The following is a 27146-nucleotide window of genomic DNA, read 5'->3' as shown; positions in this document are numbered from 1 at the left end:
TCCATATCAATAAATACACCTGTCTTCTGCTTTCCTCCTCCACTGAAGCGAGAAAAAGAGGAGGGGAAAGCGATGCCCCCCTTTTCTATTTTATGCTGTAGTGTCTTTTCTTTGGCTCTGCTCCGCCATCCGCCGGTGTGTATCTCTCGTCCTCTCTCTCTCTCCTCAGCCTTTCTCACCGTGTGTGTATCCTACGTGTGTGTGCGCGCGTATCTGCGTCCCCTCAGTTTATTTTGGGAACCCCGGTGGTTTCGGTCCTTCACCGCGCAGCCTGAACGCACTCTGGCACGGCGATGCGCTCCGTCCGGGAGACAGACAGAGATACCCAGCCCCCTCTTTTTTTTTCTTCTTTTTTTTTTTTTTTTTTTTACCCCGCTTTCCTTCCCTCCCCTCTCTACCACTACCCCCCTTTCTCCCCCTAACCCCTCCACCCCATCACACTCACACATATGCACATATACACAAACATACACATGACCCCACTTTCTCTGTCCATTCATGTTTTGCGCAGATTTTTAACATTTACTGACACATTTACGTTTCTTATTTATATTAAAGTTACACATTGGCACTGATGTTAACATTATAAACACTAATTTAAAAGACTACACGGGGAATTTATTTTATTAAAGGATCTATTTTATGTTGAATTACTTTTTTGTTATAAATGAGCACACACATCACTCTCTCGCCCCTCTCTGATCACTACAATCCCGTACAAGACGAGCACAGATCCGGCCAATTGATCCTCTGATTACTTCATTATAATGAAGCCAATAATCACATCATCGCCGGCCTCTAAAAAATCGATCGCCTCTTCACAATGTGCGGGCATGAATTCAAAAGGGGGGGAACCTTTGATGTATATTTCAGCAGGTGGATCTCTCTCCCTCTCTCATATAGATTTACGTGGGTCTGGCCGACGCAAGGTCACCTGCACCACTCATCTAATGTATTTTTTTTCCTGCACAGAGGTGAATAATCAAAGCCTGCAGAGCCACGGCTGTTAAATTAGTAATTATTTCGGGCTCGGGAAGGCTACGTGCGTGCGTGCGTAAAATGTGCGTAAAATGTCAGTTGAGCTGAATCTAAATTGAATGTTTTTCCTATTAAGGCTCGGTGAGAATGTTGGAGTTGCCGTGGTGTGTGTGTGTGTGTGTGTGTGTGTGTGTGTGTGTGTGTGTGTGTGTGTGTGTGTGTGTGTGTGTCCGAGGTAAGGTGCCTCCCGGCAGTCAACTCTCCTCTCCTCTCTCCACAGTCTATACTCCACCCGGCTGTCAGACGCACCGCCCCAATCCTCGCTGCTGTGCATTTACACTCAAGATTATCGCCGACATGGATTTTTTTAAATAGAAAAATCTATACGCTAAATATCAGTCAATAAAAGAAAATCGACCAAGCCGCGCACACGTCTCTCTCTCCCTCTCTTTCCCTCTCTGTATACACTCCGAGGTGGGACTGACTTGTTAATAAGTTATCGATCAATTATGGCCCTCATATATGGAAAGGCCTCGGGCTCTTTGCCAATGCTAATGTCTATGAAGGGAGAGAAAGGAAACGTCAAATATAAACTATCTGCTACCCGGATAACACATCATCAGGAGCGTCCTGAGCTCTGACTTCATTGCTGCAGTACTCATACTGTGGCTAGTGATACTTCCACTACTGCCTGTACAACTGCATCTGATGGTGTCTCTACAGTCCTGCCACTGATAAAATACTTGTGTCATCACTAATGCTGCTACTATTACTGCTATTTGGACTACTTATACTGCACTAAATATTATAGTTTGCGAGATTTAAACTGCAGCTATACTGGGGCTTGTACAGTTGGTACAACCACTAATCCTCCTCTACTAGTGACACTACAACCACTTTTATAAGTTTGTACAACTAATACTTACACTACTACTACTGGTACATTGACTCTTGCTGCTGCTGTGGCCTCTACTACAACTACAACCACTTTTTTAATATATGGCTTATTGGCTTATGGCTTTCTCCTTTAGTAATACCACAACCACTTTTAACACTTCTATTTCTATTACTACTGCATCTGGTATTAACCTTGCCAATGTAATTTCCTGTATTCTTACTGGTACTAATACTGTGACTACCACTGATGTGGCCTCCACTACAACTATTACTACTCTATTAGTACCTGTCAGTGCTAATAATGCTGCTATACCATGTATTACTACTGCTAGTAATACCACGACTACTACTGCTGATGTGAGCTATACACCAAACAGTGCTACCCATTTCGTATTACTACAACCACCTTTCATAACCTCTATTTCTATAAATACATCTTCTAGTATTAATAATAGTACTAATAGTGCCACAACTGCTGCTACATCATCTGTTACTGCTATTAATACTGTGACTATCACTGCTGATTTGGCCCTGATGCCAACTAGTACTTCTACTTTGGTAATACTACCACCTTTACAACTTCTTTGTCCATAACTACTGCTTCTAGTATTAATAATAGTACTGCTGGTGCTACTAATGCTGCTATTTTCTGTATTTCTACTAGTAGTAATACTGTGACTACTACTGCTGCTACTACTACAGCACTTGTCCTTCTTCTTAAGCCTGTGTCCTACAATTTAGAGTATTTCCATCACCCGCTGCAGCTTTTGATGTCATGTATGCATAGACACACGTCACATCACAAAGGACAACTCCCCCATTAAAAAAGCCCACTCCCCATTGACAGATGACATCCGTGTGTCCAACAAGCGAGAGCGGGAGGAAAAAGAAAAGGAGCAGGAGGAGGAGGGCAGGGAGAAGCCATATAAAGAAGCGACCGGTTGTCCCTCAAGAGCCCCCCTTTCCACATAAGGGCGAGCGCAGAGGAGCCCCGATCCAAACTCCTTCCAGACAAAAGCAATTATTTCTTGTAGAATATAGTGTGTTTTGTGCGTCCATCGCGGGAGGGGAGGGAGGTGTGCGTGGATTTGAAGGAGAGGTGAAAAATATGGCGCACGGCAGGCCTCATCAATAGCAATATGTTATTTTTCCCTTCTGTTATATCTATCCTTTTATAACTACTCTGCAACCTGCTGCCGTTGCTTTGTCTGACATTGTGGGCTTATAGGCCATAGTGGACTTCTGATCATTGACACACACAAAAAAACCCACACATGAACAGACAGCAGTGTAAAAGGAGCCAAAAATAGATTCTGACTCTTATCTTTTACACCAAACCTGTTGTTTCTGTATCCAGCCTTTAAACAAAACTGTTAAATGTTGGTATTTAATTGATAGTTATGATGAAAATGACTCTCATTGTGATTTATAATGAGGTGACTGATTCACACACTTACACACCACTCTGTCTCCAACTGAGATGGCTATATCCTTCAAAAGCATGAAGGCAAAAGATTCAAGTTTGTTGCAATGTATTTTTTATAAAGTAAAATATTTTTACAGTATATTAGTACTACAGTACCAATTGGTCTTCTGCATCATAGGCTTTATTAATTTTGCTAAAAAAAAAAATAAAAAAAATACAAATATATCTTGAGAAAAACAGAATCTGACTGAGTGAATGCAACCTTTTCAATACAGGAAGTCTATTGCTGAATTAGATCTTATTGCTCTCTATCTGTCTGCTCTGTGTGTGCGCGCATGTGTGTGTGTGTGTGTGTGTGTGTGTGTGTGTGTGTGTGAGAGAGAGAGAGAGAGAGAGAGAGAGACAGACAGACAGACAGAGAGAGAGAGAGAGAGAGAGAGAGAGAGAGAGTTCATTGTTAAATGGCAGTGTCATGTTGACAAACGAGTTGGTTGAATTAAATTCTCCCTCATCAATAACAAGAGGGGGCCAATCAATACCAGCTTACAATTATATCACCGCCTACTGCTTCGCTACCGCTGTAACCACACAAACACACACACACGGACTAAGAGATAGCGCGAGCGAGGGAAGAATCATTACCTCGCTGTAACACAGGGCTTAATAAACACTAAAAATATTCACACACACACACACTGAGGAGGAGAGTTATTACTTTGGTGTTACATGGATTATTATAAATACACACACACACACACACACACACACACACACACACACACACACGCTTAAATGCACACTTTTGCACACACAGAGGGAATCATTTATGAGACACTGACCCTAATAAACACACACATTATTTTTAGCATCTGACATCTATTTTCAGCATCCCTCTCTCTGTTTCTGTCCCTCTCATTCTCTGTCTATGTCTCTCTCCCTTTCCTCACGCAGCCTGACTAAGTAATCAATGTTGACAGATTGTCAATAGACCAGTGCGGGCCCTGCCAATACCTCTCCTACATATCCATTATTCCTCTTAAGGCCGCGGAGGACAAACACAGAAAAGAGTAAAACACGATGCTGTCGATATGCCACCTTGATGCGATCATTGAGGCAGATCAATGCTCTTGCTTACAGCTCATGAGCTCGCCTCCAGCTCGCTGGAAATCACAGTTAGCGTGGAAATTGGTTTGTGAATACGTATTTTCTCTCGCTGGATGTCTTCCCGTGTTCTTATCTTCATAGGCTGGGGATTTTTTTCATGTATATTCTCTTTTATTTCACGCATAATTTTATTTCGACTTTGAAGATATCTTTTTTTTCCTTCTGTGAATTTACCGGTGTTCGTATTTCACACATGTTCTGCATCCTGTCTCATCCTGGATTGGTTGTAATGGATTTAAGATGTAAAATGCAGGACAGCACAGAAGTTGGGGAGGGGGGGGCAAATGCAATATTGCCTTCTTGCTGTCATTCTTGCTATCAGGTCCACACACAATCCTGTATTACACACACACACACACACACACACACACACACACACACACAATGATTCATGTACACACACAGACACAAATTTATGTACACGCTTAGCAGCACACACATGCAAACACACCGTAACATGCAAGACAGCACGGAAACACCAGAGTGACACTCATGCAAGATATTCACGTACATGCAAACACACCGTAACATGCATGGATGCACGAAAAGTAGACAAACACACACACACACACACACACTCAGCCTCTGGTTCTCGTGCTCAGAGAGGCCCAAACAGCTTAGCTTAGCACAAATGCAGCATCAAGGCTCGAGGTAATGCCAATGACATGGATGGAGCTTTCCAGCCCATGCAGCCTGGAGAGTGTGTGTGTGTGTGTGAGTGTGTGTGTGTGTGTGTGTGTGTGTGTGTGTGCATGTGTCTGTCTGTGTGCGTGTGTTCATATGTGTGTCCGTTGCAGTTGTGGGGGGAGATGAGAGCCTTAAACACTGAGAGGATCAGACCCGGCTCTCCTGGACACCATGGAATACGATCAAGAGGAAAGAGTGTGTGTGTGTGTTTGATGGCAAGACATAACTGCAAAAAACACTACAAATGTAAGAAGTGAAAGGTGTTTAGAATGTCGTCTAAAACAAATATTCTGGCGTGGAACAGCATGTCACACACCATTAGATTTTATTCAGACTTTACAAATTTTAAAAATCAAAATGGGGTGTCGGTGGCTTAGTGGATGGAACAGGCGCCCCATGTACAAGACTGTTGCTGCATGTCATCCCCCCCCCCCCCTTCATGTTTACCTGTCCATTAAAGGCAAAATGGCCCCAAAAAAAATCTTTAAAAAAATAAATAAATAAAAAATCAAAACTTCATACTTTCTTTAGGGCTGTACCCAACTCAGAATTTTGTCAGTCAATTCGGATTTGGCTGTTCCTTACAAATATTCTACTTTTTGTTCCTTTTTATCCATTTAGAGTTTGAACGGGGATCGGCGGGGTTCGGCGGGACCCTCACGGTGACAGTGATATTTGCGCCTGGTCTCAGTCTGAAGTCATCGAAATCTGACGATTGGGCAGTGACTTGGGGCTTCAGAAATCAATGAAAAAGGGCGTCCTTTAACATCGGCATGATATGCAGCTGGTTGCCATTATAGTTTGATGGTGCCCGACGGTGTCAGGGGGAAACACGGCAGGACAGGACGAAAGTTAAGGCGGCGAAAGTCCAAGCGGGGTGAGCAGAATGTCCAACAAACACTGACTTGCACCGGAGAGAGCGGTGTTCATGTCCCGTTAGATTCCAAATCCTAACCCCATTCCAAAACCAAATCCTGTTCTTATTTTCCTAAACCTAACCATGTGTTTTTGTCGCCTAAACCCAACTATGTGCGCTTGTTGTTGAAGGAATAAAAATGTCAATTCCCAGTGTTGTACTGATGTAGTGCATTTATTTTGAAAGAGACTGTATGTAAATATTAAATTTCCTGTGAAAATTTCACGTGTATCTTGAAAGAAGAGAACTTGACACAGTGTCCCAGAACGTCAGCAACCAACGCACCCAGGCTACCTTGCATGTCATATGTGGACGTGGAAAGTCCATGACCAAAACGTCAATATGTAAGGAGGTCGGAGTGAGAATGTGTTGGACATTCACATAATATAGTGAACAAGCTAACTGCGCTAATGACAGATTGGAAATGCGCAACAACATTTTTTGCCAACACTAAATATCAAACAAAAGTAAAAAAAAAAAAAAACCTTACCATTTTAAGTTGCTGTGAGCTATAAATTCACCCCCTCCTAGCAGAAGGCAGAAGATAACGTCATATCGGGGGCCTTACAAGGCACCAAAGAATGATGTGAAAGTAAACGCCACTAACTCTGCAGCAAAATCTGGGGACCAAAATGTCCCAGAAGTATACTGCACACTGACTGAAAAAGAAACACAAACAAACAAACAAAAAAACTAATGCTCGACTTGAAGCAATCTCAGTAGACCAAGGGGTCTCTGACAAATGATTCAGATCTCTGACTTTCTGGGGCCAGCCCCACAATCGTTTAAAAATGAGGTGGAAGTAGTTGCCTGACCCTTAGATGTATTACTATTCATAATAAAATGTTATTGCTATTGTGTGTGTTGTATGTAAGGAGAGACGTTTCCATTTGACAAGCTCACTTAAATAACCAAAGACTTGTTAAGACTTTTTCTGTCTCCTACACACACACACACACACACACACACACACACACACACACTACATCTCTTCTGTGGGATGAGAATTTTATTCACAGACCTTATAATCCCTTTTCTTGTAGTACATAAACACCGTCAACTAAAGTCTCAAATCTCTTTTCTCTGTGTCTTTTTCTCCATGTTTGCTATCTGCTTCCCTCTCTCTCTGTCTTTCACCGACTCACTTGCTCAAATACACACACACACACAAACACACACACACACACAGACACACACACGTGTTCATGCTCGGCCTGCGTGGTTTTCATGGAGAGAAAGCAAGAGACAGACACACAGTGTGTGTGTGGGTAGATTTAGAAGCGGGGATCAATGAGAAATGTAGAAATCAATGCACTTAGCAGTGGGAAATCAATGGGGCCTAATCGGGATGCCAATGGCACAAGTCAAAACAATTAAGAAGGAAGAAAAATGTTTAACAACCCCCCACCACCACTGCCGCCGCCACCCCACCCCAATGCTTACACAGAGGCCGAGGAGAAACGGAGGGAGTGGAGAGAGGAAAGAAAAAGACGGCGCTGAAGTTACACAGGGGTTGTTGAGGATGCCGAGAGGAAGATAACAACGGCGTTTTGATATGCTTATGGATCAACAGAATTAAATACATTTAAACTGCCTGTAGGGTAGCTCATTCAAGACCAGGTCACTCACAATAAACTGTACAAAAGATGGAGAAGGAACACAATATAATAAAATCCTGACAAAGAAAACTACAGACAGACAAATGTACAGATATGTTCCAAATATTAAACTGCTAACAAATTACTTCAACAGTATGGGCCTTGCAGATTAGAGAGTAAGTGATTTGTGTTGACAAAGTGCCAAGTCAAAACAAGTTTATCAGAGGACTTAACCAGTCAACAATGATAAGCTGCAGTGTGTAAATTTCAATCTGGATCATGCAGGTTGATAAGTTAAAAAAAACATACATCTTGCAGCTTTGCAATCAGAATGAGTGTCACTTTGTCAATCATCCATCCTTATTATGCTGCTAATCCGAGGTGGTAGCAGGCTAAGATAAATCCACAAGGTGTTCCTCTCCCTAACCATGTCCAGTTCTTTCTGAGGGATCCTGAGGCATCTCTACACCAGATGGGAGTGCAAATCTCAGACCCCAGGTTTTCACTTCAACAAGAAGGGGGCATCCACTCTTTTGTGACAGTGGGTGTTCTCTAATGAAACCAACAGAACTACATTACCCAACACCACACTTTGGCTGCAGTGCTGCTCAGTCCTGTGACTCTACTGCTGATTCACACGTTCCCTGGGATAACCAAAACAATAGTCACTGAAGATCTTATGGCTGCAACTCCAAGCAGACATCCAGAGTTTCATTACATATTCCACCACTAACTTGGTACCTCACTGGGCAATTCTAAAAAATCAGTTCCTATACAGAGTTTGTGCACAGAGACAAGCATATGCATTAGCCCCGACTCCTTCACTGACTATGTTTACATGCACGTTTGATACAGATCATGTAAACAGCATATTCCATCTGAATATTTGAAATTTCGAATGAAACATTTTCCCGCTGAAAATGCTGGTATTATTCAGGTTTTCAGAGCATTCTTTAGACATGTATAAGCATCTCAGCTGGGGTTTTACTGCAGTCTGCCACACACAGCTTCTTGCCTGTTTAAAATCAGCTCTGTGTGTTGTACACAAACCAACTAGCCTACAGTTTGCAAGGTCAGAAGCCATGTAAACAGCTCAGTAGAAATGCTGTCGTTTTCAGAATAAGGGCAAAAGACGCAGTATTGTCTGCACGTAAATGGGGTCACTGTTGTATGCCAGAAGCCAGATTTTATCACCAGAGGTCAATTCGTCAAGGTCCTAAACTTCTCCTTCACCTGACTGGTTACACACAAGACTTTTAAACCTAACTTTTTGCAAGGTGGGTCCATTTGTTGGCAGCCCCATACTGAGCCTGACCAGGCCCTTTTGGTACAACCCATCAGGCACTTGCCTGCGAACACTCTTGCAAGGCTATATTCTAGAGTCGCTCTGGGTTTGCTGATCTGTATGATGTGCCTCTGGAGATGCCAAACCATCTTCATCATTATATTTGAACGCAATGCACCTGAGACAAATTTGTCTTACCAGACGTTCTTGCACCACCAAACTGTTTGTCAGATTTTGCTCTAACAGAACAGTGTCCCTCTAAGTGTTTCTCTATGATTCAGCACACCCAAAATCTTTTGAGAATTACAAAATAAAGTCTGTACTGTAGGCTTGAGAGGTTGCTGTAAATTGTTTTCACTTACTTACATTAAATTGCAATGATGACAAGATTTGATTGTTTCCTCTGTAAAAACATGACACCATCTAAATCCTCTGAACCCGACAATTTAAACTGACCACAGCTGCTTTGTCTGTGAAAAATGAAAACTACAAATGTTTTACAGCCACCTTTCAAGTGAACACCAGCTGAAGTTTTTTGATATTGAAGATTTTTGAAGGTTTTTGGGAGGAGTATCACTTTAATGTACTGATAGAGATGAAAGGATATGAAAGTATTGGCAGTGGGGCAGAGCAGGTAGAGAGGGAGAGAGAGGCAGTTTTGTTAGATGCCTCCTACAACTCATAAAATCTGTCAAAAATATTTCACTCTAAAAAAGAATTGACTGATAGAGATGACACCGCTGCATGACACAAATATACCCACTGGCACACTAGGAGAGAGGCAGAAGGTGGATAGGCAGCAAGAAAAGAGCCATAGAAATATAGAGAGAAACTATCTGAAGGTATGGCAAGGCCACATGCCGTAGGACTGCAGTTGGGTTTAATGTGTGTGTGTGTGTGTGTGTGTGTGTGTGTGTGTGTGTGTGTGTGTGTGTGTGTGTGTGAGAGTGTGTGTGTGTTATGGGGAGGTGGTGGTGGGGTTGATCTGGGGCCAATCAATAGTGGCAGGCTCTCTTACGACCCCTGAGTTCCTCCTGGCTTGGCTGTCAGGCTGGAAATCAATGGGCTGGGCCAATAACTCAGGATGGTGTGTGGATTAGTGAACTGTCAACTAATCAGAGAGTTACTGAATCTGACACTGCAGCTATTAACCTATCGATGTGACACTTGGCACTGACACACACTCACACACATGGATATATATGTATATATGTGTATGTATATATATATATATATATATATATATATATATGAATTGATGAACACACACACACACACAAAGAAACATGTATGTAAATGGCTGAAGGTGGCTGTTGATACACACATGCAAGCATACGTTTATGGTGGCGATAAGATATATATCTACACTTATATGGAGACCCACACAGTATGCAGTTGTAAGCATACACTGTAAATGTTCTCACAGATTAATAGTACTTCATTACACACTGTGATGTTTAAATGAAAATGAAAAAGGCCTTTACATGTTAGTGAGTGGTTAAATAATAAATAAACACTATTTTAGAGAAGACGGTGTGGGAAATACAGTGATTAAAGAGCTCTATATGACATCCAGAGCTAATCTATGATTCAGAGTCTTAACCAGGATTGTCTGCTCACAAGTCTCAGCATGGAGGTCTGCAGCTATCAGAGCTAACATCATGAATAGTGCTAACAATGGCAACTGTGCTATCAAGGTGAGATTGGAGAGTGGGCGTCACGCTCTGGCTAAGATGTCGACAATGTTACGAGTGGTAACTGCCAAACCAGCACAGAGCAGAGCAGCAGCAATGAGCTAACCAGTGGGACACACTCACGCTCACTCACATGCAATAACAAGTGCACCTGGCCGAACCATCTACCACAAAAATAACAGATAAACTCAGATTACAACACACACAGAGAAGTGTGACTTCATTCTCTGCTCAGGATGCCATTACTCGACTATATCTTACATCCTGGGTCTTCAACAGAGGGTCCGCAAGGTCTTCAGAGTTACTGCAGAGGGCCACCAAATTATTGTTTACGATTAAGCTTTTATATAAGTTTTTATTTTTTGAAAAATATTAAAATATGTCTGAAAATACACATACACAAGAATCCAACATAAAGCTTATTCCCTCAAGCCACAAAGACACTGAATGATGACCCTGACTTATCCTAAACATTGAAAGGTATTTATTACCTGTCAATACCACTGACAGCTACATTTTACTGAAATCATATTTTATGATTTCATGTCACAAATAAATTTTTTGCAAAAATAAATCAGCCTATGTACAAAAACAAACCCATTTAATTCACAGTAATAATGGTTAAACTGTTACCCATAAATTCTTCTGTAATCAACACTAAAATCGTTGTACTGCACTTCAAATCGAGTGTATGGACATTTTTATGAGCCACAATGAATTGTTTTATACAGGGTTCCTACAGGTTTCTTCAAGTCAAATTCAAATTCAAATTCTTTTTTAAGACCTTTTTAAGACCATTTATATCAAAAATTAATACCTATTTCTCTGCCTATTTCACAGCCCTACCGGCAAAGAAAAATGAAATCCCTGAATTTCAGAGTATTTGTTTATTCAACAAAATAGCAGTCCACAGTACGCCTATACAGGTTAAATAAAAATAAAAAATAAATTAAAAAATCTATGGTTGTGTAAACATAAAACAAACATCAGAACAAACGGTGATTTGTTGACTTTGGACACCAATTCATCTTTGATGTGAATGGCTAACCCAAACTTGGCTATGTAAGCCATTTTGTCGGCACCACAAGTAAAGGTGCTGGAGTCGGGGAACATGCACTTGAAAAGCTCTGAAATACCCTCGTTTCCATTGTAGGACTGGCGTTTGGCGATGGTGTGAAGAGTCCACAACACCTCTGCTTTCAGCGTTGGCGTGGACCCGAAAGACGTGCGTAGATCGACTCTAACGTTAACGCTAGCTGTGGTCGTAGCAGGAGGGGCTGCAGGAGCACTAGCAGCTAGCTGGCTAGCTGGTGGGAACCCGGCGGTGATGGAAGGAGTTTGTTCCTTTCCTCGGACATACTTCATGTGCTTGGTCGATTTGGCATGAGAGTCTAACGCCTTCACTCCCATCGTTCCGAGTTGAATCCTCTTCTTGCACACGGTGCAGTAAGCCTCAAAAACGTTGTCTACCACAGGTTTTAACCAATGACGGAAAGAAATTTTATCCATCCACGCTTCATTAAATTTACATTTCCCCATATTCCCAGCATGAATTAAGTAGCTAGCTAACGTTAAAAAAAAAACTGCTTGCCTTGTTGTTGTTTGTGGTCTGTGTCTGTGTTTGTGTGTGGTGCTGTTAGCATAGGGTGACCATATTTTGATTTCCAAAAAAGAGGACACTCGGCCCAGCCACGACATAGCCTATTTAAATGATACTCGCAGTTTACTCAAAGATGCCTTATCATTTTAAAATATTTAAAATTTAAATGTATGGATAGAAAATTCAGTTATATTACAAAATAATATCTCTCAAAGACAGAAATTCAGATAGGCCCCAATAGGGGACACATACACACAAGAGTGTGGCGATCTGAGCCCGACGGTACCCGACAGGTCGGGCCGGGTTTGGTCAAAAATGTAACTATAAATTGTATTCGGGCTCGGGTCGGATTCGGTCAGCTTTCAGTGAAAATGTAGTGTAAAAATAAATGAAATCCTATTGTCTGTCCTGTTTATTGCTTGGGCACTGTTATTTACGTGACAACACCTGAACATAACACACACAGACACACATTGGCTGTTTGTTTCTACTTCTGGAAGTCTCAGACCTCCAAGAGGGAGACAGGTTTTTCCTATTTTATCTTATTTTGTTTTATGTCTCCCTCTCCTCTCGCTAGAAGCATCGGGCCTCCTGCCTCCCACTCCCGTCTCAAACACGGGCTGAGCACCCATGGCGCACGCCCGTCCTGTTAAATACCCTGTAACCGTAACAACTGTGTGGCACAAACTCAGTGCTTGGTCATTAAATAATGTCGGGCTCGGTTCGGGTTCGGACAGAAATATGCGGCCCGTGCCGCACTCTATCACACACACACAAACACACGGAAAACTGGACATTATCATCAGTTTATAATAACCCCCGGGAGGCCCCGGACGGGACATGAAAAGTGGACACGTCCGGGCAAAAGAGGACGTTTGGTCAGCCTATGTTAGCGCAAGGTTTTCTTCTTCTTTATTTTTAACGGGGGTTGGCATCCAGCTTATTGGTGCATTACCACCACCTTCTGTTCTGGAGTGTGAATCAGTCATAGTGTTTGGAGCATTTTCCCCGGGGCTGCGTTGCGTTCTCAATTATTGGCTCTTTATTTATGTTATTTGATCAAAATAATTGTGGTTGACAAATGAAACTTTTGACGAGAAATGCGATACAGATAAGTTACATACAGCACAATTTTTAAGACCCAGATATCAAAATTCAAGACTTTTTCAAGTCTTTTTAAGGTATTATTTCCAAATTCATAAATTCAATGCTTTTAAGACTTTTTAAGACCCGCGGGAACCCTGTTTATAACTTTCTGAGCAAGAGACTCTGACACACTGTCCACCTCAGAAACCACCGCAATGCGCAAACGAGAGAAGACCAAAAACTATTCTGAGAATTACCTCAAGTGCAACTCATTTTTATACAATATGTGTAGGGGGTGTCTGCTCCGTCTCTCTTTCAGCTAAGGGTTCCTTTGTCTGGAAAACGTTGAAGACTGCTGTCCTACATTACCTGCCCCACACATAAAAATTTTGACAGGGCTAACTGTTAGCATGATACAGCTAATGCTACCTAAAAGGTTTAATGACACAGTCGGGCCATTTCGGTGTGGGTGTGAGTTTATTGGGACCGTTTAACAGCTCGGTTTCGATGTTAGCCACTGCTGCTGTGTTCGCTTCTGCCTCTGGGTCATTCATCTGTTGAAGGGTGCTGTAGTCATCTCCCACGAGAAACATCACGGCATTGCCCTGGCAACAGTGTTCGACTCCAGTCTGGGCAGCAGCAGACTTTGCTGTCACATCATCTCACCCTGTAGCACTAGTAAATTATATTTACTATATCAATATATATATAATATAATTTCAACCTATCGTATTATATGTTTAATTATTAACATCCCGAGATAAACAAGTACAACAAATAATTGTATAACTGTCAGTTTTTGTAATCCTGGAGAAAAACACAGTTGTTATCCTGGAATAAAGACGCACTTCAAATGTATCTGAGTACAGGAGCTTCATTAGGAATGCACAGAATATGCATTGATCCCTATTCAGTAGTCAGTTCATTCAAAGATCATTTGAAATGAACAGCCGTCATTCACATTTATTACATGTATTGTGTAGACGCAGCTGTGTTGACCCTTGACCTCCAGAGCACTTACGCCTTCGAATGTTGGTGAACCAGAAATTAAAATATACTGTTACAGGCATTGTGTGTCTCAGTAACTCTATTATGCTGAGTGTGTTGACAATGACTTGTTTCCTGCATACTAAGTTATTAATCAATACTACAATATATTTGTTTAAGCTTTTAAGTGAACAAATACGAATATGAACAAAAGCTCATAAAATGTTACCTTGTGTTGTTCCTTTAAAGACTTTTTCTATCTAACAGTTTTATGCACATTACATCTAAGTCCTGAAAATTTCTGTCAGCTGAAAAGGTGATTTATCTCCACATTGTAAGCGGGGTAAGCTGAGTTTAGGTGGCTTTACTCTGCACTACATCCCAGCTTTTTACCCACAATTCATATCCAGATTCCTCGGTGCTTCTTTAATATGTAGCCTCTCTGATCTTTTGATATTCTCATGTTCTTCTAGTGTGGAACTACAGGCTTATTCTGTGTCAAGGGTGCTGGTTCGTTTTACATTATTCCCCTCTATTCTTCTGTCCTTTTCTACTTTTTTGAGGGGGGGTGAGCAAAAGGAGATTATTTTGGGGGGTAATTCCATTGAAACCGCTCTGAAATAACTTGACTTGGCATGTGCCTATACAAGGCTCCACAAAAGGCTCCAGGAATACTATTCAGTAATGGGGTAAAGCAAGAGAAGAAGCAGGACAAAAAGCCTCTGCGTGTGTGTGTGTGTGTGTGTGTGTGTGTGTGTGTGTTAGAAAGCAGCTGAAATGAGGGAGAGGAGAGAGAACGAAATCACCTGAGAGAAAATAAGACAGCTAGCGAGAGGGAAAAAGAGGATGAATGAGCAGCAGAGAAACCAGTGGAAACTAATCAAGTGTTGAGAGAAGAGAAGAAGGGCTCACTAGTTTGATATCCTACAAAAAATTTAAAAAATTAAATTCATTCATTAAGGGATGGTTTTGTACAGACTTGTGTATCCATAATCTTCATACTCTTAAGTTTTGAGTCTGCTGTTTAGGTTCAAATTTAAGCATGTTAGATGAATCATATTAGGGTTTTAGTCATGAATTTTTGATCTAATGGCTTAAGCTTTAGTGTAATGTAAGAAAACAGGCCCAGTTGAATCAGTGCGGTCTGCCATTTTTCATGTTTAGGCACGTCAAAGTGTACCTCTCAAGAGACCTGGCTGAAAGAAGAGAAGAGAAAACAGATTACATAACCATAAGAGAAGTAAAGAGAAATGAACAAAAACAAAACAAAAAGACAGAAAAGAGAGGCAGAAAGGCTCCAGAAATGAGAGGAAGGGAAGAGTGGAAGGCGTCGGGTGGGGGCAGGCTAGCTCACACTGCTGTCTAACGATAGGAGCTGTGGAAAGAAAGACAGAGAGGGAGTCTAAGGCTAAAAGAAAGAGGAATGGAGCCAGGTTACAGCATTACAGCCACCAAGAGAAAGGCAAGGGTGGAGGGGGGTGAGGAGGAGGAGGAGGAGCAGGAGGAGGAGGAGGAGGAGGAGGAGGAGGAGGAGGGGGTTCATGGGCCTCCCACACACTCCGGATTAGGAAACATATGCAGTGGAGTAGCGAGGGATTAGGGGGTGAAGGAGAGCTGGAAGAAGGAAAAGAATGTTTTTTTGGGGAGGAGAGGAGGGGTGAAGGGGAGGGAGGGGAACACAAGTGCTCGGCCAGGCGTATTTCCACCCCGCTTTCATCCTGCATCCCCTCCTCTACCTTCCTCCTCCTCCTCCCACCCACTCACCTTCATCTTTGAACCTCTGGGATGACGAGATTGGTGTGCAAGGACTCGGAGGGAGACAAGGGAGCGGGGCTGCTTGCTGGCGCCATCCTTTGATTGTGGTTATTTGCTGCGAACACAAGGAGTAGATCGGGGAAAATTGTTTGAATGAGTAACAACCTTGAACTTAATTCCTTTTAGTTCCTGTACAACACGACTGGTGACTTGGGGTTGAGTGCTAAGGGTTTTCATTTAAGGGAGGACACAGAAAGCATTTTGATTTTGTCAGGTTATGATTGAAGAGACAGAATAAATAAACAAGTGAGCTCAAAAGTGATAGTGACAACTCAAAACATTGTTATAATTGGGACAAATCTTTATGAATTTTGATTGCCTCTCTAGCTGTGACCAAATCACTTCCACACATACATTTCAGACTAGTGCAGAGTATATGCTTAATATGTAGGCTTAACAGCACTAATCATTAAATCGTTGATGTAAATTTGGTGTCAATATACCCACTGGTATATTTACATGTACTCTAAAAATTTAACTCTCTTCAAAGTACAGCAGTTTTCTTGTTACTGCAACTGTCCTGACGACAACACAACAAGTTATCTGTCCAAACACAAGTTTAAAAGATGTGTCAGCATAACTCAATTAGGACAGCATCTAACGATTGCTTTCAAGGTCAGTTAATCCTTTAATTATTTTCTCAATTTATTAGTTTTGTCAACAAAATGTCAGAAAATTGAGGATGTCAATCAGATGACATCCTCAAATGTCTTGTTTTAACCACAAGCCAAAGATATTTGGTCCCAAAGATATTCAGTTTACTGCCATAGAGGAATAAATAAACCAGAAAATATATTCACTTTTTAGAAGCTGGGATCAGCGAATTTTGTACTTTTGTCTCTCAAATTACTCAAACCCATTAATCATTATCAAATAGTGTTGTCACGATACCAAAATCTTTGTTTCAGTACCAATACCAATATGAATTTCGATACTTTTCGATACTCTTCTGTAATTTTCCTAAGGAAAAGTCCTTTTGGATACAAACCTTTAGAACAATAAATAGTAGGGGTGTAACGGTACCAAAAAATCATGGATCTGTAAGTACCTCGGTACGGACGTCACGGTTTGGTTGCTCAAATGTTTCACCAAGTTGGTGTTGTCTCGTGTTGTCTCCCTTTGCGAGGCAGACTTTCTCTTGTCTTTTTTCACGTGCGCCAGCTGCAAATGTTGATACAGGTGTTGTCATACACACCACTTGTGCAATCTGTGCTCCAATAGGAAAAAGAAAGGCGTTTGTGTGCATAAATGAGTAAAATAAATTAACTAAATTGATGAATTGAATCAATTTCAAAGTACCGGTATTTTCTAAATGCAGTATAGTACCGTTTGGAATACTCTAGTACCACGGTACTATTTTAGTACCGGTATACCGTGCAACACTATTATCAAATTAGTTGCCTGTTAATTTCACAGTTGATAATTATACAATCTATCGTTGCAGCTCTGAACTGAATTTACAGGGCTGGTTTACTCCTGAATACTAAACTTAAAAAATTACTTTCAACTGTATTTTCTGGATTCTCACCATGAATTTACTCTGCGTATGTTGTGACCATCTGCCCATACAGCAAAGCAATTCCATTTGGTTAAAACAAAGTCTATCACACTCCAATTACTTGCATTAAAAAACAAAGTCCTTTTTCCTTAATTTTTTGGTAACTTGCTGTGGGCTACAACAAGTCTTGACTCAAGTGCAAATATCAAAGAAATCACACAAATCTATTTATTTATTTAGTGGTACTTCAAGCAAACAATTTTCATGCTTTATTCACAGTGTTTAAATGATGGCGTGAATTTAAACTGTACTGAACCATATTTGACTGTAGCAGTATTTGGAGAAACATGTGTTTTCAATAGCCAAAATAAATTTGAAAATAACTTTAGGGAATGCCTCCAAAATATGGAATTTAAAACTCTCCTTTAGCAGCATGACCACGAACATAACTCAAATATCTGATGCATGTCATGGAACTTGTGTGTGTGTGTGTGTGTGTGTGTGTGTGTGTGTGTGTGTGTGTGTGTTGATGGCTGCTGTACACACGGGAGTCTACAAGCCTGAGTGTGTGAGCTAATGCTTGTGTGTGTGTTGTATGCCTGCTCAGTATTTCTGCGTGTGTGCACGTGTGTGTTTTGGGTGTTACAGGAGGTCATGAGTCAAGGTCAGGTGATAATTTGCCAGAAAAGCCGGGGAGAGATGAAGGGATGGAGGGACAGTGGAGCAGACAGAGTGAGAAGAAGAGGTAAAAGAGAGCGAACTCGTGGCAAAGTGATTCTCAGAAGGGAGAGGAGGCCAATCATTGAGGAAGAAGAAAAGGTGCAACTGAAACTATCCACCAATCTGTCATTGTTCTCTTTCCGCCAGTTTCTTTCAGCTTATCTTTAATTTTGTCTTAACTTTTTTTCCCATTTCATCCACTTTTTGTCTCTGTTTCCCATCTCTCATAGTCCACATTTGGTATACAAATGTAGAACAAAACACACTAAAATAACAGATTTCCTGCCTTAAAATCATCAACATCCTAAAATCATCTGATTGTTATTCTCACACACACACACACACACACACACACACACACACACACACACACACACACACTATTTAACAACTGACACTATATTTCATCAAATTTCTCCCCCTCTCTCTACCCTCTCACACAAAACCACAAGCACACACACTCCTGGCCCAGAGAGGTCAATCTTTGGTGGATGAGGTCAGGTGTCTGGGATGAAGTTGACCTTTGACCTTGAGGGCATGATCACCCGCTTGCATCCTAACCAGCTGGACAATGAGCCAGCCTTCTAAGCATGGCTGTGTCTTTTTATGTGTGTGTTTGTGAGTAGTGTATGTTTCCATTTCTACACGTGTGTATCTATATTTCTGTGTGTGTATCAGTGATGTGTGTGAGCTTTAACATCTGTAAATACATGCTGTAATGTATGTGGTGGACTGTGTGTGTGAGTGTGTGTCTGGACTGAGAAATTGGATTTACCTCCTCAGTCTCAGAGGGCCGAGGTCGAGGCTGCTTGTTACCGACGCTGAATAACAGAACAATATTGATCAGGCCGGGGTCATCCATTGACGAATCCTGTCTTTAGTCTTTCCCACAAACGCTCATCACTTCCTGTCTTCTTCCTTATTCGGGGTTAATATCTCATTAACTGCTATTATCTCCACACCGGTCACCACGGCAACAGCCAACGGGACAAGAGATGACAATTCCCTGTAGCCTGCATCCTGCGGATCAGACAGGCAATGACCAGATTATTGGAAATCAATCCAAGGGGAGTTACTGTTTCCCTGACCTCCCAAGCTTCATTTCCACTATTTATTGAGGAACGCTGGTCAAATGTCGACTATTGTGAGGTTTACACAGATGTCAATACACGCAACGACAAAGTCAATATGCAATGAGTATCACGACTGTGGTTAATCATTTTGAGGTCCATAAATCAGACGTTAGCTGGAAGCCATTTGATGTCAGAAAAAAATGGGTTTGTTACACGGATTGAAAAGATTTAAGATTTATTATTTGTCAGCCGGGGTTATTGTTTCTTTTTTTGCGGATTGCACCATTTTCGACACAGTAAAATACCAAGTAGAAATTAAAAAATAAACTCATTGATGTTATCAGTTAATTTGGAATTAATTCATTTCAGACTACTGAGTTACACAGGGATGACAGTGAACCGCGGGGGGTAGGAGAAGGTCTATATGGAGGGGCTTTTCTTTCTTATCAGTCACTGGACAGTCCTGATCCTTATTCTCCACGGAGCAATGGAGGAAATATTATTTAACAGCCTACAGTTTGAGCTGAGCTACACAACTTTACTGTCACTGTATTTTGATGATTACACAATTCTTTCGTTGGTTGATAATGCTCTGCTTTACCAACTGAATGCATTTATATACTTTAGGTGAGGAACATAAGATGGCATGTATCTTAACCTACCGTATCTAAAAATGTATTAATGTTAGCTTATCAGATTTATAATTGTGAGGGGGGGAAAAGTAAAATCATGAGAATACTGCAAAAAAATTGTTAATTCTGAAGCCAAGCTCAAATTTTAAGTTGCTAAATAATATTCCCCTCCATTGTTAAGCTTCAGTGCATTAGAGCTTAAGTTAAATCTTTAGAATTTATTCATAATAACCAGACTGATCTGTGGACAGAATGTTCACATTCAGGTACAGGCTTAGTTGACCCGGATATCCTTGCTAACTGCATAGCGAATTACAGGAATTAGCTATTCAATTAGCTTAGCAGTAAAGCTAACAACTGTACAGTAGTCTCTACCTGAAACAAGTTTTAATAGCCCGTTAAAACTGACTTACTCTAGCCTAACCATACTGGGTAGGATTTAGTTGATAAATACCGCGTCAACTGTTGAATGAATTTATCATTTACAAGGGTAACCTTAGGCTATGTGGCTAATTGGGGCCTACCGCTAGCCTAGCATCGATAGCTTGTTTCGGTTGTAGCTAGCGCGCAGCCAGTTAGCTAACAAGGCTAATTTAAATATGAAGATGGTGACCAATTACTCAGTCTCCTTCGTGTGTGTCGCTTAGCAACGACGTTGACAGTGTTTTAGAACATATCATTAACACAAACTAACTCCATTGTGTGTACTGTTGGACTACAATGTGTTGTTTGTTTACGGCAACACACCTTAAACCTGTTTAAAGAAGGTTTAGAGGAAAACAGGAGTTGTTGTTGGGCCTACAGGCGACTTACCCATAATTAAAAATGCGCCGGGTCCGCCTGGTGTCTGCAGCTGATGAGTTGCGGTAATGGCGGAGTGGCCGGCTGACCTTTGACCCGTGGGTCACGGCGGCGGGGTCTGGCTCGCGGGGCCGCGGTGACAGACGCTCCCTGCAAATTGATGAAAAAGGCAATAGAGTCTGCAATAAAACCAAGCAGCCGCCATCAGCAAATAATCACAGAATGGCCTCAGAGATAATCATGATGTTTTGTTACACAGGTCATGTTTACCTTGTTTACTGCAGAATATGGGCCTATATTTCCAATTATCCCTGCAGATGTTTAATGAGGCTGTGTTTCTGTTTCAGGTGTAGTGCTTGTGTTTCATTGTGTTTCTATAAAAGCTAATAAATAATTCACCTTTGCTTGTTCTGGTCCTTTTGTTTTTCCCCAAAGATGATTTTATGGGGCCTTAAGTGGCTATCTTGAGATTCATAATTTTATGAATCAACCTAAAGGTCAAGTTTAAATATTAACTTCGATAATAAGTTTCATAAAAGGTCGGTAAAACGTTTATAATTTTGGCCGGGAAGCTATGAAAACGGTTATAAGCATCAGGGGACACGTGGCCCTGCAGATATGAAATTGTGGTTATTATTCATCAATTCAAATGGAGGTCAAATTGTTTGTGTTTGGATGGAAAATCGATCGGTGACAAACGGACATTTGAAAGCCTTGGCAATATTCAGGCACAATGAGGACACTTGTCTTCTCCAGAGCTCAGTCTTTAGTTTTCAACTTTATTAAAAAAATATATTAAAATCCACACTGTGAAGCCTAATGAATGTTTCGTAAATATATTTTGATTTATGCAAACAAACAACAGAATACAGAATACACAACTTTCTTCATTGTCTTTCATGCGGTGATGTTTTGCAAGTTTCTGTCATATAATTTATTCATGCATTTAATTTCGTTTACGTTCACTTTGGTGCTTTTTATGAAACATTTTCCCCTCTGATTTTAAATATTTTTCAGTGACAAATCATCAAATGTTTTTCCGTTTTCTGGCGCATCGGCGACAGGCCATTTACATCCGATGCATAAATCAAAACTTCACTGAAATAAACACGTGTACGTACGTGCATAATGATTGATTACAGTACGTAGTATTGATATTGGTCATTTATTATTATAAACGATACCAGAAATTACACTATGTCGCTGATTGTGACTTATTTGCATATAAGCAAAATATTTAAATCCATGGCATAAACATGCAGCTTGTGTATTTTGTTTAATTCTGACAAAAATAGATGACATTTCTATATCCAAAACGAAAAATAATAACTTATTTCAAATAAGCTTCAGCAAATTATCAAGAATTTAAAACAAAAGGAAAAACTATTTTAGAGATTTAAAAAAGCTCAACGTTACTTTTTTTTAATCTTTTAAAAATACGTCAGAGAGCAGATAAATGTGCACTAAATGTGCAGTTTCTGATTTCCAGTGATCCATTAATTAGTCAAATATGAGACAGTAAAGAGCACTTGATGCTGATTTTCTTCATTTAGCTGATTCCACATCAACAAAATGACAATAAAAACGCAAGCATGTGGTGGCATGACTGCTATTATTGAATTTAAGTCTATTAGAATAATTTAGGTAGGTTTTTATTTTCACTTTCATCCATTAATAGCTGGAGTGGGTGAAAGGTTTTGTCGCAGTAGAACAGCAAAAGACCTGAAGTAAATTCAATCATTAAAAAACATAAAGAACATTTTCGCAATCATTTAAATATTCTGACATTTTATTTAGGTTGCATTTAATTTTGAAGCTGATTGTGAAGAGAAATTGTAGTTTGAAACAACCTGGCTACAGAAGTGTGTGTGCAGAAATGCATATATGCCTGGCAGCTGATTGACTGATCGGGAATCAGGTGTATCAGAGGGATCGATGGCTCACATAGCGCACGTGTCTGTCTCCGTGCAGGGTTCAGATGGACAGCAGATTTTGGTCGGAGTGAGTTTACCTTCCGACTCAAGATCAGGGTGAAAATCCTATTGACCTGTGTGCGTTGGAAGGGAGAGTGTGTGTGTGTGTGTGTGTGTGTGTGTGTGTGTGTGTGTGTGTGTGTGTGTGTTCACATCCCTGACCGATAGGATTTCCATTAATTTACCTGCAGCCTCGGAGTTTTGTGAGGAAAACCAAACATATGTCACGGCTGGATCTCTGTCTGCAGGATGAGCTTTTGTTTGGTGTAAATTGTTGTAAAGTGTGAGCGCATATGTGTGTGTGTTTTAAAGAGATAAAGAAAAATATGGACCATAAAATAAAAGTGATACGAGAACTTGTAAAGAAAAAAAAACGAAAGCAGCATAAATCGTTTTCTCTTATTTTAGAAAGAGAGAGCAAAGAGAAAGAGAGAGGACATCACCTTCCTCTGCTCTGTGGCCGGCAGGGTGCTCCTCTCAAAGCACCCCCTCCCTCCTTTTAATTGATTTCTCATAATTAACTCAGTGTGTTCATCGATTTCACCGCGACCCCCCAACACCGCCTCGAGATCGGCAACCTCATTATTTCCACGTTAACCCGAATAATCCCGAATAAATACTGAGCACATTCAATAACAGTTAGACTCAGGCAGCACTAAATAACCCTGTTTCCTTTGGATGACCTGGCCTCGGGACCAGCTGCACTGGAATAAGAGGACAAAACTATTTTGGCTGTGAAGCTGATTTTAAAAGAATAAAAATAATCTTGCAGCTTCTTTATTGTGCTCTTTGCAAAATGCACGACAGAGCCACTGCATGCAAATAAACTTAGAAAATCAACCTGCACCTCCAGAAGCTAAAGGCTACTGTACTGCTGTTCCCTCCTCCACCATCTGACCAATTAACCTAATGAAATCCTATTACACACCAGCTCAGCCAATTAAAAGGCCCGCTGTGCACATCAGTCACTTTGACTCTGGTCAGTGTGTGTGAGACGTGGAGCTGTAGCATCTCTCTGTCAGGTTCAGTGGCTTTGTAAGAGAGGAAGAGGAGGAGGTCAAACAAGCCTGCAGGCTGCAGATCAACCGGCACTCAGCTCCGACTTCTGCCTCCCTCCACCTTCATCTTCTCCTCCTGAAAAACACAAATGCAGGAACTATTTTTGAACAGAGCACCATCATCTTGTAATGTTTTTAGACATGTGGATTGAATGTAAAAGGACAGTGGTTGAACATGATTGTCTCTACTTGCAGAAACAAGGCCCCTAAGAACAACCAAAGTACCCTTACGTCACTTTACGTCACCTCCAACAACCAAAATTCTACATTTCTCAAGTGTATAATAGATTTCTACGCTAAAATTTGAGATTGAAAATGAGCTGACACATTGACATTATATTACCGTTAATTTGGGTTGTCCCTGATAAATATATTAACAAATTAAATTCTTGACCTTGAAAACATCTGACAAAAATAAAAGGTCCATTAGTAGCTGCTGTGGAGCTTTTGATCATACAACAAATTTTCCTCAGGAGATGAAGTCAGTTTAATGAGCAAAAACTCACTTATTTTGAAAATAAAAATTCATTTTCTGGAATAAAAGCTGGAGTCAGACAGAAAGAATATGCGCTGCATGTACTGTACTGTAATTTCTGTGTATAACAAAAGAGAACAAAACAGTTTTATATGTATTTTAAAAAGTACAGACAGCAATAGACTTTAGCAGAGAATATAAGACAGAGAGAACAGGGTAGAATAGAGAAATGAGCAGACGAAGAGAAGGCAAGAACACACGAAACTTGACACAAACAGAACAAAGCAGAGCAGGGAAGAGTGTAACTGAAGAAGAGATAATAGAGTAGAGTAGAATAGAGGGGGCCAGCAAGGACAGAAAGCAGAAAAGAGAGTGAGTGAGGAGGGAGGAAGGAAAGGAGGGAGGGAGGTGGGCGATGGTGTTGGTCACGGGGGGTTAAAAGAAGGAGGCGTTTAAAGCTTGTGAATTAAACGCTGTGAGGCCCTGTGTCCTCGGCACGTGCACCGGGGCCTCAAGAATAAAAGGAGCCCCGGCCCATCTGGCTTTTTAGAGGCAGGAAGAAAAGGGGGAAAGGGAAAGAGAGAGAGGCCGGGAGATATATATAGAGAGAAAGCAGGTGAGGGAGACAGAGGGTGAGGAAGAGAAGGGGTCCTGTGCTGCTCAACGGAGAGAGCGTGGCATTAACACAGCCAGGCGTTTAGGGCGCTTGATTCCCTCTGGGGGTCAGCGATAGGAAAAACTATCGGCTCTCATTGTAATGTAAGGTGGTTCTGAGGGAACATGTGCTCTGGAAGGGTGGAGGGTGAGAGGCAGGGTGAGCAGGCGAGAGACAGGAAGGAGAGGAAGGAGAGGAAGGAGAGGAAGGAGAAGAAGAGGAGGACAAAATGATTTGGAGAAAATGAAGAAGAAAAGTGAGAGATTTTTGTTTTTGTTTGTGTGTGAAAAAAGGAAGTCAGTTTAATTAACTATATAGTGTCAAATCAATTGTGGCCTGTGAATGTGTGTGTGTGTGTGTGTGTGTGTGTGAGGGTGGGTCAACAAAACACATTCACCTTTAATCCATATGTGTCCTTCAGAAAATTTTTCTATACCTTCACAGTCTCCCTTTCTCTCTCACACACACCTTACCTCTCCTGCACTCGGCATCTTAGCTGTTTCCATGGCGACGGAGTTGAGACTGCAACCAGAAAAAGGGCGTGTGTGTGTGTGTGTGTGTGTACAGCAGCAGCAGCAGCAGCAGCAGCAGGTGATGAGGCTCAGCTCATGGCAGACAGTGCTTCAGCATCTGGGAAAGTGATTTCTTTCCCATCTAATAAAAGTTATATTAAGGTCATAGAGGAAGAGGAAGAGGAAGAGGAAGAAGAAAAACAGACATTGTAACCATCATTAAAAGAGAAAACAGACCTTGGCGAGAAAAAAACAAACAAAAAAAAACCAACTGGGCATGTTTAAGGAGTATAGTAAGCAAAAGTGACGTAAGGGTACTTTTCATATCAGCAGAACACATCTGGAGTCGTCCTGCTGAATTCTCAAAATACCTGAATCACAAAGTGCAGGACAGTTTTCAGAGTTTTCTTCATATGCAACAATGTTAAACAAATTAAACATGATTCAAACCATTTAGGATTTAGTGGGAGCATTTCATGGCTTCAGTCGACGGCCAGCAGTGGAAAAATGACAACGACATGCAACAAACATCCCTGTGGTTGTGACCAAACCTGGGATGCTGCAGCTCTCAAGGTCAGAGCTTCAACCCCACCACGGCACCCGACACTGAACAGGCCTTCGTCACGGCTCACAGTCTGACTTGTAGCAGAAGAGAAAATGCGAGGGAAGTGTCCCTGTAAGTTATGACAATGAGCCAGCATGCAAACAACTGAAACACTTTGTTCTTACACATGCTTTCCCTGCTGTGACGTGTCAAAATGTCTGCTGTAACACAGGCTCATAGTTAACATAAGCTTCTTGACAATTGGTCTACGCTTGTCTAAGGTTTGAAGGCACAATATGTCGATTTAGACAAGATGCTTTGTGAATAAACAGAGTTCATCAAAACAGTGAACAATGAATGTCATATTTCTGACACATATTTAGCACATTTAGTGATACAACTCAAGGACTGAGTGACATGAAACAGTGTTTTCCTAAAGGGGCGATATCATTATATGCTGATTTATATATTTGTATTGGTGCTGTTCACCTGCAGTTTGAACACCCATTAGTGATCATTTGAACCTCCCTTACCACAACACCATTAACCAAAGCAAAAATTCAATATGATCATACATTTCCTTGAAACCATATATATTTAAAAAAAAATAAAAAAAAAAGATTCACTTCCTCCTTAAAATTTGAAACTAAATCTTAATTCATCAGAACTCCATGGAGGAAATGTGAACAGTACATAATTACGCAACATTTTACAGACTGTTGTGTAATGGGTGGGGGTGCATTTACAGCATCTCGAAAATCCAGCAGGGCACTGAGCAGTTCATCGAAGCAAATTCAGTGTGCATCTGAAAGTGGTATCAAATGTACTATACGGGTAGATGAGTGCATTAAAAGGCTTAGAATCGGCCCCAGTACACGCTGTAATGATGGCCCTAGTGCAAGATTTTGCATCTAAACTAGCTACGACTTGACACTGGAAAACATCAACATACATATTACCCAGCAAACATTAGAGCAAATCTGTATATGACACAAAATACCAAATAAAATAAGAACCGATTCAATCAATTAACAGTACACTTGTGGTTTTATAGTTTATATAAACACGTAAT

General features: G+C 41.0%; 1 protein-coding gene across 1 annotated transcript in view; it reads right to left on the bottom strand.

Moving 5' to 3' along the window:
- LOC125905325 (POU domain, class 2, transcription factor 1) overlaps nucleotides 1-21104 on the bottom strand; it is a 105061-nt gene extending 83957 nt beyond the window's left edge. Inside the window, exons 1-3 of the mRNA XM_049603254.1 lie at nucleotides 20870-21104; nucleotides 19127-19371; nucleotides 16083-16188 (exon numbers count right to left, since the gene is read on the bottom strand). Of these exons, the coding sequence (XP_049459211.1) occupies nucleotides 16083-16188; nucleotides 19127-19213 (193 nt within the window). The 5' untranslated portion in view covers nucleotides 19214-19371; nucleotides 20870-21104. The remainder of the gene's footprint in view (nucleotides 1-16082; nucleotides 16189-19126; nucleotides 19372-20869) is intronic.
- Between the last annotated feature and the right edge of the window lie 6042 nt (nucleotides 21105-27146).

This window comes from Epinephelus fuscoguttatus, linkage group LG17 (genome assembly GCF_011397635.1).
Source record: "Epinephelus fuscoguttatus linkage group LG17, E.fuscoguttatus.final_Chr_v1".
Taxonomy (NCBI): Eukaryota; Metazoa; Chordata; class Actinopteri; order Perciformes; family Serranidae; genus Epinephelus; species Epinephelus fuscoguttatus.
This window is presented reverse-complemented; position numbering and strand designations above follow the sequence as displayed.